This window comes from Pelophylax lessonae (genome assembly GCF_965119305.1).
Source record: "Pelophylax lessonae genome assembly, chromosome: 9".
NCBI lineage: Eukaryota > Metazoa > Chordata > Amphibia > Anura > Ranidae > Pelophylax > Pelophylax lessonae.
The window spans coordinates 271,818,906-271,836,700 of NC_138776.1; the positions used below are offsets into that span (position 1 = coordinate 271,818,906).

The 17,795-nt window shown below is 49.5% G+C and overlaps 3 protein-coding genes across 3 annotated transcripts in view; all 3 read right to left on the reverse strand.

The window, feature by feature from the left end:
- The window catches only part of LOC309564104 (uncharacterized protein), a gene marked incomplete at its 5' end in the record, with an annotated part of 41,026 nt that extends 28,469 nt beyond the window's left edge, over positions 1-12,557 (reverse strand). The window contains 2 exons of the mRNA XM_082268732.1: positions 4,407-4,879; positions 11,777-12,557. Coding sequence (XP_082124858.1) covers positions 4,407-4,879; positions 11,777-12,557 — 1,254 coding nt within the window. The remainder of the gene's footprint in view (positions 1-4,406; positions 4,880-11,776) is intronic.
- LOC309564465 (uncharacterized protein) overlaps positions 1-17,795 on the reverse strand; it is a gene marked incomplete at both ends in the record, with an annotated part of 1,172,539 nt that overhangs the window by 937,045 nt on the left and 217,699 nt on the right.
- LOC309564103 (gastrula zinc finger protein XlCGF53.1-like) overlaps positions 1-17,795 on the reverse strand; it is a gene marked incomplete at its 3' end in the record, with an annotated part of 125,618 nt that overhangs the window by 79,661 nt on the left and 28,162 nt on the right. The window lies entirely within an intron of this gene.

Genomic DNA, 17,795 nt, shown 5'->3' on the forward strand with positions numbered 1-17,795 from the left:
GCAGCTAATCACCCTCGGAGGTAAATACAGTTGGACCCACCTAAAAGTCATACCAGACCTGAAGGACCTGGCATGAATGGGGGGAACCCATGCTGTTTTTTTGTGTGTAGGTTCCCTCATTAACATCTACAGCAAAACCTCATTGAGGATAAGAGTCTGGATTAGATGAAGGGAATCCTCGCTGTTTCCAAACAGTCCGGGAACTGTCATTTACTGGCAATTTCATCTCAAGCTTTCCTTTGTCAATGTCAGTGTTACTGTAGCCTAGAAAATGGTCAGAACATTCAGCTCCCATTGACGTTGGGTCAATTCTGGTAATTTGTGTGGCTCCAAAGCCTCCCGATCATTTCCACACCTGTCCTAGAGGGAGAAGCTCCCATGCCCAACTACCTCTGCCAGGTGTTTTGGCCTCCCTGTCCATCCTGCAAGTCTGGGATGAGCATGGTAGGTGTCAGCAGGTGGAGAGGAGAGAGATCAACGAACATCTGTCCACTGATCTCCCCTCCGGTGAATAGACCTAGAAACAAAAGAAACATTTTCTGCTGCTTTGGCAAGTAACGGAGCTGATCAAGCCCAATTTGTGCTTAATTAGCTTCACTGGGATCCTCAACATGGGAAGGAAACCTTACCGGGAAGGGGGACATTCAGACAAATCTCTAAATACTCACTTTATGGCCAACTCTGGACCAATCACTGAGCAGTATGGGTGGAGGGATGTATTTAGTGTTAATGACCCACCTGTGCTGACCCCCCTCCCAGTCTACAGTGAAGGAAAAGAGTATTTGAACCCTTGCTGATTTTGTACATTTGCCCACTGACAGAGAAATGATCAGTCTATAATTTTATTGGTCGGTTTATTTTACCAGTGAGAGACGGAATAACAACAAAAATATCCAGAAAAACGCATTTCGAAAAAGTTATAAATTGATTTGCATTTTGATGAGTGAAATAAGTATTTGACCCCTTAGTAGTTGGTGGGGAAACCCTTGTTGGCAATCACAGAGGTCAGACGTTTCTTGTAGTTGGCCTCCAGGTTTGCACACATCTCAGGAGGGATGTTTGTCCCGTTCCTCTTTGCAGATCCTCTCCAAGTCATTAGGGTTTTGAGGCTGACGTTTGGTAACTCGAACCTTCAGCTCCCTCCACATATTTTCTATGGGATAAGGGTCTGGAGACTGGCTAGGCCACTCCAGGACCTTAATGTGCTTCTTCTTGAGCCACTCCTTTGTTGCCTCTGCCGTGCGTTTTGGGTCATTGTCATGCTGGAATTCCCATCCATGACCCATTTTCAATGCCCTGGCTGAGGGAAGGAGGTTCTCACCCAAGATTTGATGGTACATGGCCCCGTCCATCGTCCCTTTGATGCGGTGAAGTTGTCCTGTCCCGTAAGCAGCAAAACACTCCCAAACCATAAAGTTTTCACCTCCATGTGTGACGGTGGGGGATGGTGTTCTTGGGGTCATAGGCAGCATTCCTCCTCCTCCAAACACGGCGAGTTGAGTTGATGCCAAAGAGCTCGATTTTGGTCTCCTCTGACCCCAACACTTTCACCCAGTTCTCCTCTGAATCATTCAGATGTTCATTAGCAGACATCAGACGGGCTGTACCATGTGATTTCCTGAGCAGGGGGACCTTGTGGGTGCTGCAGGATTTCAGTCCTCCATGGCGTAGTGTGTTACCAATTGTTTTCTTGGTGACGATGGTCCCAGCTGAGATCATTGAGAAGATTCTCCCCCATAGTTCTGGGCTGATTCCTCACCGTTCTCCATCATCATTGAACCTCCATGAGGTGAGATCTTCCATGGAGCCCCAGACTGAGGGGGACTGACAGTTATTTTCTGTTTCTTCCAACCAACTGTTGTCACCTCTAACCAAGCTGCTTGGCGATGGTCTTGTAGCCATTCCAGCTTTGTGTAGGTCTCCAATCTTCTCCCTGACATCCTTGGACAGCTCTTTGGTCTTGGCCATGGTGGAGAGATTGGAATCTGATTGGTTGATTGCGACTGTGGACAGGTGTCTTTTATACAGGTAACAAGTTGAGATTAGGAGCACTCCCTATAAGAGATTCCTCCTAATCTCAGCTCATTACCTGTATAGAAGACACCTGGGAGCCAGAAATCTGCTGATTGGTCGGGGATCAAATACTTATTTCACTCATTAAAATGCAAATCAATTTATAACTGCGTTTCTCTGGATATTTTTGTTGGTATTCTGTGTCTCACTGATAAAATAAACCGACCAATAAAATGATAGACTGATCATTTCTTTGTCAGTCAGCGAACGTACAAAATCAGCAGGGGGTCACATACTTTTTCTCTCACTGTAGATAAGTAAATGGGGGTAGGGGGGTTTTCTGGTGGAAAAAAAAAAGATCTAAAGTTCAGGACAGGGAACACAGGCGAGGAACATGACCATTACCAGGGGATTACAGGCTGATATCACCCAGTCCCCGCCCTACTCTGGACCAATCAGTGAGCAGTATGGGTGGAGGAATGGATTTAGTGTTAATGACTCACCTGTGATGATCTCTGTAGGAGTGTCCTCCTCTATAAATGTCCCCGTTATTCCATCCTCCTCCATAGACTGCTGATCATCCCTCACATACGTCTCTTCTTCTTCTGATTTAACCTCAACTTTTATATCCATCAGATCTTCACCCTAAACCAAGAAAAAGATCAACAATACCATCTATAAAATATAATCTACAATGATGTGAGATTACATAGAGAAAATATCGTAGCCCACACATCAAGTCAATGTTCTAGAGCTCCATGCCACCAACCTGATGTTTTATGTAACTGTGATCTTCCTTTGTGGAATCCCGGGAATACAGAGGACGGGGACATCTCTCTGGTGGGTTCCTGGTATTTGGTGGCTCCATCATATCCTTGTGTCCTTCTGAAAACTCCTTCATCACTCCATACTCCTCATCCTCCTCTTTATACTCTTCTTTAACAACAATATTAAAATCCTCGAGGTTTCCACTCTGAATATATAATAAAACATTCATTGTAATAAACACGCCGTATATAAATCATAACTACCAATAATTGTCAATCATCTACCTGATGATGGTGAGGGATGGTGTGACCTTCCTGTGTGGAATTCAAGGAAACAAGAGTGTCCTCCTCTATAAATGTCCCCGTTATTCCATCCTCCTCCATAGACTGCTGATCATCCCTCACATACGTCTCTTCTTCTTCTGCTTTAACCTCAAATTCTATATCTTTCAGATCTTCTCCCTAAACCAAGAGAACAATAGAGAAATATCATCTTGTAGAGTTCATACATCAACTCCATGAGTCACTTTTGTGTTCCAGATGCTCCGACCAACCTTGTTATAGTGAGGGATGGTGTGATCTTCCTGTGTGGAATCCCGGGAATACAGAGGACGGGGACATCTCTCTGGTGGGTTCCTGGTATTAGGTGGCTCCATCATATCCTTGTGTCCTTCTGAAAACTCCTCCATCACTCCACACTCCTCATCTTCCTCTTTATACTCTTCTTTAATATCAGTGGTATTATCCCAGAGGTTTCCACTCTGAATATATAATAAAACATTAATTGTAACAAACATGCTTGTGTATAAATCATAACTACCAATAATTGTTCCTCATCTACCTGATGATGGTGGGGGATGGTGTGACCTTCCTGTGTGGAATCCCGGGAATACAGAGGACGGGGACATCTCTCTGGTGGGTTCCCATTACTGGATCCATCTGTAGGAAACACACACACTGACTGAATACATTGTTTCTATGTGTTTATCAGATGATGGGGGGATCTAGGTGGACCCTCCGTACTGCTCTCTCCTTTACAATAAAGTCTCCTCTTACCCGGTGATGTGAGGGGCGGCTGATTCTCCATCATGACGTCCTTGTAGAGATCCTTGTGTCCTTCTAAATACTCCCACTCCTCCATGGAGAAATAGACAGTGACATCCTGACACCTTATAGGAACCTGACTCATAGGTCATGCTGACTCTGGATGGAGGGACAAGTCAAACAAACCATTAGAAGATTCCTAGTCTCCCCCATGATTCCAAGTAGAGAGGATTTCTAGTCTCCCCTATGATTCCTCATAGAGAAAATTCCTAATGCCCCTCCTAGGATTCCTAGAGGAGAAGAGTCCTAGTAGAGAAGATTCCTAGTGTCCCTCATGATTCCTCATAGAGAAGACTCCTAATGTACCCCATAATTCTTTGTAGAGAAGATTCCTAGTGTCCCCCATGATTCTTAGTGGAGAAGATCTCCATACCCCCAGTGTCCCCCCCAGTGTGATCTCCATACCCCAGTGTCCCCCCAGTGGGATCTCCATACCCCCAGTGTTCCAAGTGTGATCTCCATACCCCCAGTGTTCCCAGTGTGATCTCCATACCCCCAGTGTTCCCAGTGTCATCACCATACCCCCTGTGTTCCCAGTGTGATCTTCATACCCCCAGTTTTCCCAGTGTCTCTCAGTGTGATCCCCATACCCCCAGTGTGACCTGTGTCTTCCAGTGTGATCTTCATGCCCCCAGTGCCTTCCAGTATGATCTCTGTACCACCAGTGTTCCCAATGTCTTCCAGATTGATCTCCATACCCCCAGTGTTCCCAGTGTGATTTCCATACCCCCAATGTCTCCCCAGTGTTCCCAGTGTGATTTCCACACCCCCAGTGTTTCCAATGTCTTGCAGTGTGATCTCTGTACCACCAGTGTTCCCAATGTTTTCCAGTGTGATCTCTGTACCCCTAGTGTTTACAGTGTCTTCCAGTGTGATCTCTGTACCCCTAGTGTTTACAGTGTCTTCCAGTGTGATCTCTGTACCCCCAGTGTTCCCAATGTCTTTCAGTGTGATCTCTGTACCCCCAGTGTTCTCAAGGTCTTCCAGTGTGATCTCTGTACCCCCAGTGTCTTCCAGTGTGATCTCTGTACCCCCAGTGTCTTCCAGTGTGATCTCTGTACCCCGTGTTCCCAATGTCTTCTAGTGTGATCTCTGTACCCCCCCCCCAGTGTTCCCAAGGTCTTCCAGCATGATCTCTGTACCCCCAGTGTTCTCAATGTCTTCCAGTGTGATCTCTGTACCCCCAGTGTCTTCCAGTGTGATCTCTGTACCCCCAGTGTCTTCCAGTGTGATCTCTGTACCCCCAGTGTTCCCAATGTCTTCTAGTGTGATCTCTGTACCCCCCCCCCCCCCCAGTGTTCCCAAGGTCTTCCAGCGTGATCTCTGTACCCCCAGTGTTCTCAATGTCTTCCAGTGTGATCTCTGTACCCCCAGTGTTCCCAATGTCTTCTAGTGTGATCTCTGTACCCCCCCAGTGTTCCCAATGTCTTCCAGTGGGATCTCTGCACCCCCAGTGTTCTCAAGGTCTTCCAGTGATATCGCTGTACCCCTCAGTGTTCCCATTGTGATCGCCATACCCCCCCAGTGTTAACCTGTACCAGGTGAGATGTAACCAGCACAGGTCCACTCTCTGAGTACAACACCATCCCGCTAGGGTTACCGCCTACCGCCTCATCCCATTAAACCAGGACACACACTAATTACACAGGTTCTGTGGCTGATTAAGGTCACTCGGTGCCTTATAGCAGCCTCAGTACCTGTGTAATTCATATGTGTCCTGGATTAAAGGGATAAGGTGGCAACCCTATATTCGGAACGAAGGGAGAGTCTACCAACCCAACCGTACATACGGGGGATAAAGATAAAATAAAACCTGGTTACCTCCTCTGCTGCCATTTCCAACATTTTCACCTCGCTGCTTCCTCCCGACTCGCCTCTCCGCCTGGATTTCTAATTTATAACTGACATCACTTCCTGTCTGTAGCTGACATCACTTCCTGTCTTCCATAGAGACTTCCTGCCTGGGCAGAAGTGAGATTACCTCCTTGTGGAGCTTAGAGGAACTGCAGGCCCGAGAAACATCTCGTAGTCGGAACACGGCCTTGTGCTGTGTGCATTTTATTATTATTATACAGGATTTATATGGCGCCAACAGTTTGCGCAGCGCTTTACAATGCGAGAGAAGGCAATTCAGTTACAATACAATTCAATACAGGAGGAATTAGAGGGCCCTGCTCGTTAGAACTGCAGCCCCGAGAAACGTCTCGTAGTGAGAACACGGCCTTGTGCTGTGTGTGTATTGACTGTATATCCTTATAGATGGGGTCATCTCCACTCCCACCAAGGGGGAGAGAAATATATTACTGCCTAGTCCAGCTTTTCTCAGCCAGGGTTCCTCCAAAGATTTCTAAGGATTCCTCTCTGTCACATATCTGTTAGCGAAGCTCGGGATAATGAGGTCGGCTTCTTGCACAATTCCCGTCCAAGCATCCCTGGTGGTGGAGACAGGGACTGCTAGGCCAGCGGAAGGATGTAGGTGCCAGGAAGTTTATTCCCCAAATTTAAACTTGGAGATGCTGACGGTGGAAGAGCTGAAACAAGGAATCAGATCATTAGCTGAGTTCGGTAATAGCCAGGCAGATAGGTGCAGAATCGTGGTCTGAGACAGGCAGGGGTCAGCAACAGGCTGGCAGCAAGGTTCAAAATCAGCAGGCAGAATCTTAGTCAAAAGTCCAGACTGGGGAGTCAGGTCAATGACAGGATTAAGCTGGCTTTCGGGAACACGAGTCACAAGAGTAAAGCTGAAGACCATCCAAAAATAATACTAAGCAGGCCTCAGATTTAAAACACCACCAGGTGCCAGAAACCACGTGTGCATGCGTGCGTTCTCCTTCAAAGTTCAGTTACACATCTATGTTCACGAGTATGAGCATGAGTACCTCTCTGCTCACAATTATGAGCATGTACATGAAAATAAGTATGGCCAGCCTGAGGTTTCTGACACAATCTTAGTTTGATTCAGCACTCCCAGATTGAAGCTGAAGGTTTTCTTTGTAGGCCTCAAGAGAGTTGCTTGAAGTTTGGTAAAAGCTTTGTAAACGCTTGCTGTACACATTGCTGAACTAGGCCTTAGGCCTTACTACAGCCATTTTCAATAAGGATCCCTCCAGAGGTTGGTAGGGGTTCCTTGAGCTGTGGTGATTGACCTCCCCTTTCATGGTGCCTCAGCTTGTCCAGCTGCATAAAACCAATGATCTTTTTAGCTGTCTGTGAGGATAGCTTTCTGACCACCATTATAAAGTGGCCTTTCGTCCCACTAACTTCCGATGAAAGGGGCATTTATCACAATGGCCACCAAATAACTGGTTTTAGCAAGTTTCCCCAAGACCTGAAAATTATTTTGGGGTTACACTCGGTTAAAAAGGTCTAGCCTACTTTGATAGGGTTGAATGTGTGATCCAAATCCAATAACAGAATATTTTTAACTTTTCCTCTATTATCATGTCCGTTATATAAATGCTGTATTGTCTGTGGGAGCTAAGCATATATTATCCAATGAAGAACCTGTACAACTTTGTAGAAGATTCATCACAGAGCTGCTGGAAGTCTCACGGGGATGAGAGCTTGGCTATAAAGCATTACACTCTATTGATGCATTAACATTGTTGGCATATGAACCCTTCAGCTCAAGCACCTGTATGTCCCTAATAGACATTCTTCTCTGGCTACCAGACCACAATTTCCAACAGTTATCCCTCCCTGATCACCTCAGTCTCCAGATAGACTTCCCTCCGTGGCCTCCTAACCCACCTGTCTCAACAGGCATTCCTCCATGGCCACCACCCCCCTACAGAAACCCTGCTGGAACTACCTCACCACTGGATACATGTCCATCTAGGTCTACCCTACTCTCTGAAAGACATCTCTTCATGGCCGATTCACCCCCAAATAAAACTTCCATCCATGGCTGCCTCACCACCCCCCACATACAGTACATCCTCCCACAGCCACCCTACCCAACCTAACACACATCCCTCTGTGGCCTCCTCACTAATTGGACAAACATTTCTCTGTGGCCACTTCACCCACCTGACAGTCATTGCTGCATGGACACCTCATCTTGGGCACACATCTTTGTGACAACCTCACCCACCTGAATACATCCCCCACCCTCCAAGAGAGAAATCTCTACCTGATGGCTTTACCTTATACCTTTAAAAGAAAAAAAAAAGATGGAGATGTGGTTGGTGTCTCAGAAACACAGCTTGACTCCACACAAGACTGGGCTGTTTGTATTCATGCTGACCCTCTTGTTTAGAGGAACACGGGACATAGAAAAGATGGAGGGGTGTTTCTCTATGTTAGATGTGATGTGGAAGTGAGGAAGAAAGATGATCTTGTGGTTGGAGGTGGTGATGATGCGGAGGAGGAATTACGGGAGGAATGATCGATGGAAATGAGAGTGTAGTTGGTGTTCCAGAAACACGGCTTGTCTACTCACAAGACTGGGCTGTTTGTATTCATGCCGATCCTCTTGTTTAGAGGGACACGGGACATAGAAAAGATGGAGGGGGGTTCCTCTATGTTAGATGTGCTGTGAAAGTGAGGAAGAAAGATGATCTTGTGGTTGGAGGTGGTGCAGAGGAGGAATGATAGATGGGAATGAGAATGTAGTTGGTGTTCCAGAAACAAGGCTTGACACCTCACATACCACCCACTGTCATACCCTCCACACTCCTCTCCTGTGCATACCGCCCGCTGTCATACTCTCCACACTCCTCTATTGTAACTACCGCCCACTGTCATACCCTCCACACTCCTCTCCTGTACATACCGCCCACTGTCATACCCTCCACACTCCTCTCCTGTACATACCGCTCACTGTCATATCCTCCACACTCCTCTCCTGTACATACCGCCCACTGTCATACCCTCCACACTCCTCTCCTGTACATACCGCCCACTGTCATACCCTCCACACTCCTCTCCTGTACATACCGCCCACTGTCATACCCTCCACACTCCTCTCCTGTACATACCGCTCACTGTCATATTCTCCACACTCCTCTCCTGTACATACCACCCACTGTCATATCCTCCACACTCCTCTCCTGTACATACCGCTCACTGTCATACCCTCCACACTCCTCTCCTGTACATACCGCTCACTGTCATACCCTCCACACTCCTCTCCTGTACATACCGCCCACTGTCATATCCTCCACACTCCTCTCCTGTACATACCGCTCACTGTCATACCCTCTACACTCCTCTCCTGTACATACCGCCCACTGTCATACCCTCCACACTCCTATCCTGTACATACCGCTCACTGTCATACCCTCCACACTCCTCTCCTGTACATACCGCTCACTGTCATATCCTCCACACTCCTCTCCTGTACATACCGCCCACTGTCATACCCTCCACACTCCTCTCCTGTACATACCGCCCACTGTCATACTCTCCACACTCCTCTATTGTACATACCGCCCACTGTCATATCCTCCACACTCCTCTCCTGTACATACCGCTCACTTTCATACCCTCCACACTCCTCTCCTGTACATACCGCTCACTGCCATATCCTCCACACTCCTCTCCTGTACATACCGCTCACTGTCATACCCTCCACACTCCTCTCCTGTACATACCGCCCACTGTCATACTCTCCACACTCCTCTATTGTACATACCGCCCACTGTCATACCCTCCACACTCCTCTCCTGTACATACCGCCCACTGTCATACCCTCCACACTCCTCTCCTGTACATACCGCTCACTGTCATACCCTCCACACTCCTCTCCTGTACATACCGCCCACTGTCATACCCTCCACACTCCTCTCCTGTACATACCGCTCACTGTCATATCCTCCACACTCCTCTCCTGTACATACCGCACACTGTCATACCCTCCACACTCCTCTCCTGTACATACCGCCCACTGTCATACTCTCCACACTCCTCTATTGTACATACCGCCCACTGTCATACCCTCCACACTCCTCTCCTGTACATACCGCCCACTGTCATACCCTCCACACTCCTCTCCTGTACATACCGCTCACTGTCATACCCTCCACACTCCTCTCCTGTACATACCGCCCACTGTCATACCCTCCACACTCCTCTCCTGTACATACCGCTCACTGTCATACCCTCCACACTCCTCTCCTGTACATACCGCTCACTGCCATACCCTCCACACTCCTCTCCTGTACATACCGCCCACTGTCATACCCTCCACACTCCTCTCCTGTACATACTGCCCACTATCATACCTTGAATATGTGACGTGAAAGAGAGGAAGAAAGGTAATCTTGTGGTTGGAGGTGGTGATGGTACGGAGGAGGAATTACGGAAGGAATGATAGATGGGAATGAGAATGTGGTTGGTGTTCCAGAAACACGGCTTGACTCCTCAAAAGACTGGGCTGTTCGTATTCATGCTGATCCTCTTGTTTAGAGGGACACGGGACATAGAAAAGATGGAGGGGGGTTCCTCTATGTTAGAGTGAGGAAGAAAGATGATCTTGTGGTTGGAGGTGGTGATGGTGCGGTGGAGGAATTACGGAAGGAATGATAGATGGCGTCTATGAACTGATGGACTTATCATTGGAGTCTACTACAGATGTCCTGAGACTTATGGGGAGGGTGGGAGTCAGCTCCTTCAATAACTACATGTTGGAAAAGGAAAAAGTCTGAGGCGCATACATAAATAACAAAAACTACACAGGGAAAAATAATTTAATAATACAAATCTGAAGGCACCCTTTTATTAGTCAAGCATAACATGATTGTAAATGCACATTAGACATAGATATTCATTTATTTCATACTAAATATATTTGCAGACTGAGGACAGTAAAGGGGCGCTGTAAGGGGGAGCTGAAGACAGTAATGGGACGCTATAAGGGTGAGCTGAAGACAGTAATGGGGTGCGGTAAGGGGGAACTGAAGACAGTAAAGGGGCGGGGGGGGGGCTGAAGACAGTAATGGGGGTCTGTGGGGGTAGGGAGCTGAGGACAGTAATGGGCCTTGCATGGGGGAGCTGAAGGCAGTAATGAGGCAGTGGGGGGGGAGCTAAGGACAATAATAGGGGGTCTGTGGGGGGGGAGCTAAGGACAGTAATGGAGCGCTGTAAAGCGGAGCTGAAGACAGTAATGGAGCAGTAGGTGGGAGCTAAAGACAGTAATGGGGGCCTGTGGGGGGGGGGGGAGCTGAGGACAGTAATGGGGCAGTAGGGGGGAGCTGAAGACAGTAATGGGGGCCTGTGGGGGGGAGCTGAGGACAGTAATGGGGGCCTGTGGGGGGGAGCTGAGGACAGTAATGGGGCGCTGCGAGTGGGAGCTGAAGACAGTAATGAGGCAGTGGGGGGGAGCTGCAGACAGCAATAAGGGTCTGTGAGGGGGGTAGCTGAGGACAGCAATGGGAGGATGAGAGGTGGAGCTGAAGACAGTATTGGGGCGCTGAGGGGGGAGGGGCTGAGGACAGTAATAGGAGGCTGTGGGGGGGGGGGGGGTAGCTGAGGACAGCAATGGGAGGATGAGAGGGGGAGCTGAAGACAGTAATGGGACGCTGTGGGGGGGGGGGGGGGGAGCTGAGGACAGTAAGGGGGGTCACTTACATTTTGGGAGGCTGAGGACAGTAATGGGGTCACTGAAGACATTTTGGGGGAGGCCTGAGGACAGTAATAGGGTCACTGAGGACATTATTGGGAGACTGAGGATATTATTGGGGGGGGGGACTAAGGACAGTAATAGCAATAATGGGGGGAGAGCCCTACTGTGGGGTGACACCATGTTTTACCGCACCGGGTGACACCAACCCTAGTAACGCCATTAGGGGGGAGATCAGACTCTACTATAGAAAGGACTTTTTCTTTAGTGAAATGCCTCCCCCTACTCCAGCCTATCAGGGCAAGACTTGCGCCCACCTTTGATCAGGTCATGTGGGTTCTCTGGTGTCGGTCAAGATGAAACTTCTGTGGAAAACATTTCCCACACACAGGGCAGGCATACGGCCTCTGCCCTGTGTGAGATTTCTGATGTCTGTAAAGGTGGGACTCCTGTGTAAAACATTTCCCGCACTCAGAACAAGAATACGGCTTCTCGCCCGTGTGAGATTTCTGATGTCTGTAAAGATGGTAGCCCTGTGAAAAACATTTCCCGCACTCAAGGCAGGAATACGGTTTCTCCCCCGTGTGAGATCTCTGATGTCTGACTAGCAACGATTTCTGCGGATAACTCTTCTCGCACTCAGGGCAGGAATACGGATTCTCAGTCGAGTGAGACCTTTGATGGGTGACGAGTTCTGATTTCAGGGGATAACAATTCCCGCACTCGAAGCAGCAATACGGCATCTCGCCCGTATGACACCTTTCATGACGGACAAGTTGCGATTTCTGCGAATAACATTTCCCGCACTGAGAGCAGGAATACGGCTTCTCCCCCGTGTGAGATCTTTTATGTCGGACAAGAAGAGAATTCCGTTGAAAACTTTTCCCGCAGTAATGACAGAAAAATCTCTTTTCCCCCTGAACTCCGGCCCCATCCCCCACAGTACGAGGTTGCTCAGAGTCAGAGGGACTCCATGGTCTATCCACACTGTGAAGTCCACCATCCATAGTGCAGCTCATTGCCTTTTCTCCTCCACAATCTCCTGTGATGTCCTCATCTTCCGTTCTACAACCTGGAGATAAAGCGAGACGATCCTTTGAGGGTTTCTCCATGGGGGGTCCTGGAAAAGTAAAAAGATATGGATGAATGTGAGTGGATGGGTTTACCTCAACCAGGGTTGGATATGGTGGAGTCAGATGAGTAGGGGGTTCTTTGTGGATATCCTACCCCCCCCCCCCCCCCAAGTCTATTGACCTCTTTGGTGAACTGCTAAAAGGGTCTATGGACCTTTCCCGGATTATTTCTCTGGTGGGTTCAACCACTTCAATATCGGACACTTTCACCCCTTTCCTGCTCCCCCAATACCAGCCACTCACCCCCTTCCTGCCCCCCAATACCAGACACTCCCCCCCCTTCCTTCCCCCCAATACCGGCACTTTCCCCCTTTCCTGCCCCCCAATACCAGACACTCACCCCCCTTCCTGCCCCCCAATACCAGACACTCCCCCCTTTCCTTCCCCCCATACCGGGCACTTTCCCCCTTTCCTGCCCCCCCCAATAACAGACACTCACCCCCTTCCTTCCCCCCAATACCGGGCACTTTCCCTCCTTTCCTGCCCCCCAATACCAGACACTCATCCCTTTCCTTTCCCCCAATACCGGGCACTTTCACCCCCTTCCTGTCACCCCAGTGCCAGACACTTTCACACCTTTCCTGCCCCCCAATACCAGCCACTCACCCTCTTCCTTCCCCCAATACCGGGCACTTTCCCCCCTTTCCTGCCCCCCAATACCAGACACTCACCCCTTTCCTTCCCCCCAATACCATGCACTTTCACCCCTTTCCTGCCCCCCAATACCAGACACTCACCCCCTTCCTTCCCCCCTATACCGGGCACTTTCCCCCCTTTCCTGTCCCCCAATACCGGACACTTTCACCCCCTTTCCGTCCCCCCCTCCAATACCGGACACTTTCACCCCCTTCTTTCCCCCCCAATATCGGACACTTTCACCCCCTTCCTGCCCTCCCCAATACCAGACACTTTCACCCATATGACATTTTTATCATTTTCTTCACTAAAATAGAGATTTCTTTTGGTGTTTTTTAATCAAAGACGGGGTTTTATTTTTTTGCTAAACAAGATCGAAAATTGAGAGAGAAAAAAAAGAAGAAGGTTTTCTTAGTTTCGGTTATAAATTTTTGCACAGAAGTCATTTTTCTCCTTCACTGATGGGCACTGATGAGGCAGCCCCGATGGGCACTGATGAGGCGGCAGTGATGGGCACTGATGAGGCGGCAGTGATGGGCACTGATGAGGCGGCAGTGATGGGCACTGATGAGGCAGCATTGATGGGTACTGATGAGGCAGCATTGATGGGCACTGATGAGGCAGCATTGATGGGTACTGATGAGGCAGCATTGATGGGCACTGATGAGGCAGCATTGATGGGTACTGATGAGGCAGCATTGATGGGCACTGATGAGGCAGCATTGATGGGCACTGATGAGGCGGGAGTGATGGGCACTGATGAGGCGGGAGTGATGGGCACTGATGAGGTGGTATTGATAGGCAGCCCTGATGAGGCTGCAGTGTAGATGTCCCCTGTGTGGTTTTGCCAGTTATAGGCTCTCCTCACATGCTGTCAGCAGGAGTAAGTCATTTTTCTCCTTCACTGATGTGCGCTGATGAGGCGGCAGTGATGAGCACTGATGAGGGGCCACTGATAGGCAGCACTAATGGGCAAAGATGAGCACTGATATGCATCACTGACGAGGAGGCAGTAATGAGCACTGATGAGGCAGCACCGATGGATACTGATGAGGCTGCACTGATAGGCAATGATGAGGAGGCAGTAATGAGCACCGATGGGCACTGATAAGGCGGCACTGATGAGCACAGATGAGGGAGCACTGATCATCAGTGCCCCGATTATCAGTGTAGATGTCCCTGTGTGGATTTACCAGTTATCGACTCTCCTCATGTATGTCAGCATGAGGATAGGACTGCCGAAAATCGGCAAATACTGTTTACACTGTAATCAATCGGCAGCACTGATGGGCATGGGACAGGCAGCCCCGATGGGCACGGGACAGGCAGCACCAATGGGCACGGCACAGGCAGCACCAATGGGCACGGCACAGGCAGCACCAATGGGCACGGCACAGGCAGCACCAATGGGCACGGGATAGGCAGCACTGATTATCAGTGTAGATGTCCTCTGTCACACGGGCCGGTTACTCCTCTCCATGCAGTGACAGCGTGTGAGGAAAGGAATGCCGATAACCAGCAGGTGTGTTTATATTGTGTATTTGGACGAAGCTGATCACATCGTAAAGGGTCGCTGTGATTTGCCCTTTACCCCGATCTGTGATCAGCTGTGTGACCACAGAGCATGCCGGGTGCACGGTCCTGGGAGGATGTCAATACATGGCCCTCCCAGGTAAAGCAGGTGGAGTAGAGGGAGATAAGCGAACATTTGTTTGCTGATCTCCCCTCTGGTGAATGAATCCGAGAGGAACAAACCATTCAAATGACTGACAGGTGTTTGGGCAGGTGAATGAGCTGATCAAGCACAATTTGTGCTCGATTAGCTTCATTAAGATCCAGAGGGTGACCAGGGAGGCTGGGGGGACGACAAATATGTTCGACTACTCAGAACCAATCAGTGAGCAGTATGGGTGGAGGAATGGATTTAGAGTTAATGACCCACCTGTGCTGATCTCTGTAGGAGTGTCCTCCTCTATAAATGTCCCCGTTATTCCATCCTCCTCCGTAGACTTTTGCCCGGCGCTGTCTCCCGTGATTTCCTCATCTTCCATTTTCCATCTTTTACAATCCGGAGAAGTAAAATTATCCTTTGAGGGTTTCTTGATGGCGGGTTCTGGAAAATTATAAAAATAATAAGTCGATTGATATAAAAAGATTATTTCATTGAAATCTAGGAAGTTTATTTGGATCGGGTCGATTCAGACAAGCTGTGGTGGTGCAACGTTCTGTTTGCTGGAGGCCCCTGCACCCTGCTTACCAGGGGCATGGCTGCCATGGGTCCCTGCTCCTCCCGAGGCCTCTGAGGGCTCCACGTTGCAGAGACGCTATGGCTTTTTAAATTATTCAAAGTTCCCGGTGGTCCCGCCGCTGTAAAGACCGGAACCAGAACGGACAGCCAAACTTGCCCCTTCCTCCCTCTGTGTTCCAGCGGGCAGAAGCCGCCCGCGTTCCATGGAAGTCCCGCCTCACCCAGAAGTGACGTCTCCCACCATAGGGTCCTGGAAAGAGTGAGGCACTGACTGCCTACACACCAGCAGGTAACTTCACCCCCGCCCCCTCCACGCCATCCGGCTCAGGCGGAAATCCCAGGGCAGCCAAGCTCTTGCCGAGGTCTAAAAGGAAGGAAGAGGACTCAGGAAACACCCCCCCCCCTCATTTATCGGGGGGTGCTGGCACAGCCTCTACTATCCAGAAATTCAACATATAAAGGAATGTGCCGAGGGATGCCTATCAGACATTTGGCTCACAGAAATCCATGTGGTATTCTCAGTAGGATGATAACCAGGCGCGCGCATGCGCGCAGGAATGCGTACGGGCGCGCATCGGCACATGGGCATTCTAATCTCTTCACGGCGGCCGAACGCACATGTGCAGCCTCTCGGCGTAGGAGCCTTTACACTAAAGAAAGCACACTGTGCTGAGAGTGTGCTTCCAGCACAGTAGCCGATGCATACAAGCCATCCGGAGCTTTCCGATCATGTGACCACGGTGACAGCCAATCACAGCGGTCAAAATGACCCAAATGCTGGCCTCTGCCTCCCGGCATTTAGGACCCTTAAAGGTCCGGGAGCGGAAAGGGGATAAGGATGTTTCTGCTCATGCTTAAGTGCTGACTGGTCTTTCAGCTATTCCTTGCTTCCTGCTACTTCTCTGCTTGTTCCCTTGTCACTGACCCGGCCTGCTTCTGACCTGAACTTGGGTCCTGCCTCTGCCTTGTCGCCAGTTCCTGACCCTGGCTCTATTCCCGACTACGTCTCTGCCTTATGACTCTGTACCTGGCTCCTGACCTCGGCTATTCCTGTGACCACGCTTCTGTTCCCACATCCCGTTTGAGTGCCTACCTGGGTGTCTTCTGTACCAGCTCTGTTCACCACTGGGAGTTCCTATCTCAAGTCTTCTGGGAGCTCTGACAAGCCTTGCATCTGGAACCTCACGCCCATGTGGAGTCCCCCCCTTTACCTTCGGTTGGATCTACGTAGACAGATACTGTTCCTGCCCTGATGTTCTAGCAGCCTGCCTGGGACCGCATTGCCTGCTGCAAGCGATCCGATCAACACCTGCCAACACTCGTGTTCCTCCTGTCCCTTGGTACCCTCTTCAGTGGGGCCCTGGCTGGACACACAAGAGAGGCTGATCAGGTACGCGATAGTATGGCACCTAACCTCTCCGTCTGAGGAGAGCATAGCACCACGCACCATTCTCAACACAGCACTCCCACCACAGCAGAAGAAACACAAAAACTGAGGCCATGGTGGAAGTTCCCTGCTTTTTAAAGATCTGACCTATCCGGCTATATGACATTATTACTGGCCTGCTTACAAAAGTAGCCATGGGTTCACAATTGATGGCATGGACCAAGTATGGTCAGCTCAAGGATGACCTGAACCCGAAGCTCATCCCTTGTGAGAAAGATGTTCTGTTTGGATGTCCCCACAGGCCGGAGCTCTTCCCCTCTTCAGTGAACTGGTAAAAGGACCTTTGGTTCTCCTCCCCAAAAGGTTCATTTTTAATTTGCGCTTCCTTGTCAAGTAAGACTCGGTTCACACTATGGTGATCCGACTTAGGGGACGACCTATGAAGTCGTGTGCAGCGCGACTTCGGCACGACTTGCACGGACTTCATATAATGAATGTCTATGCAAGTCGCTCCAGGTTGCCCGAAGTAGTACAGGACCCTTTTTCTAAGTCGGAGCGACTTGTGTCGCTCCTATTAGAACCGGTCCTGTACTACACAATGGACCGCGACCGTGCGCGACTTGCCAGGCTGACCAAGTCGCCTGACAAGTCGTATTAGTGTGAACCGGGACTAAGGGAACCAACTGAGGAATGGCAGGTGCATGCTCTTCACATAACTGCAGGCTTAGGCACTGGGGCATGTAGACTCTGCTTAAGGGTAGGGGTGAACTTGGGTTTGGTCTGAACTTGGGTTTAGACTGAACCCTGACGAAAGTCATAATGCTCATCCATTGCTACCCAATCAACTGTGGCCTGGAGGTAGGGATGCTCATGACATCGTTGACCTAATATGGCCATATCAGGTCAATGAGAGTCACCAAGTGGCCAGATTACGTCAATGAGAGTC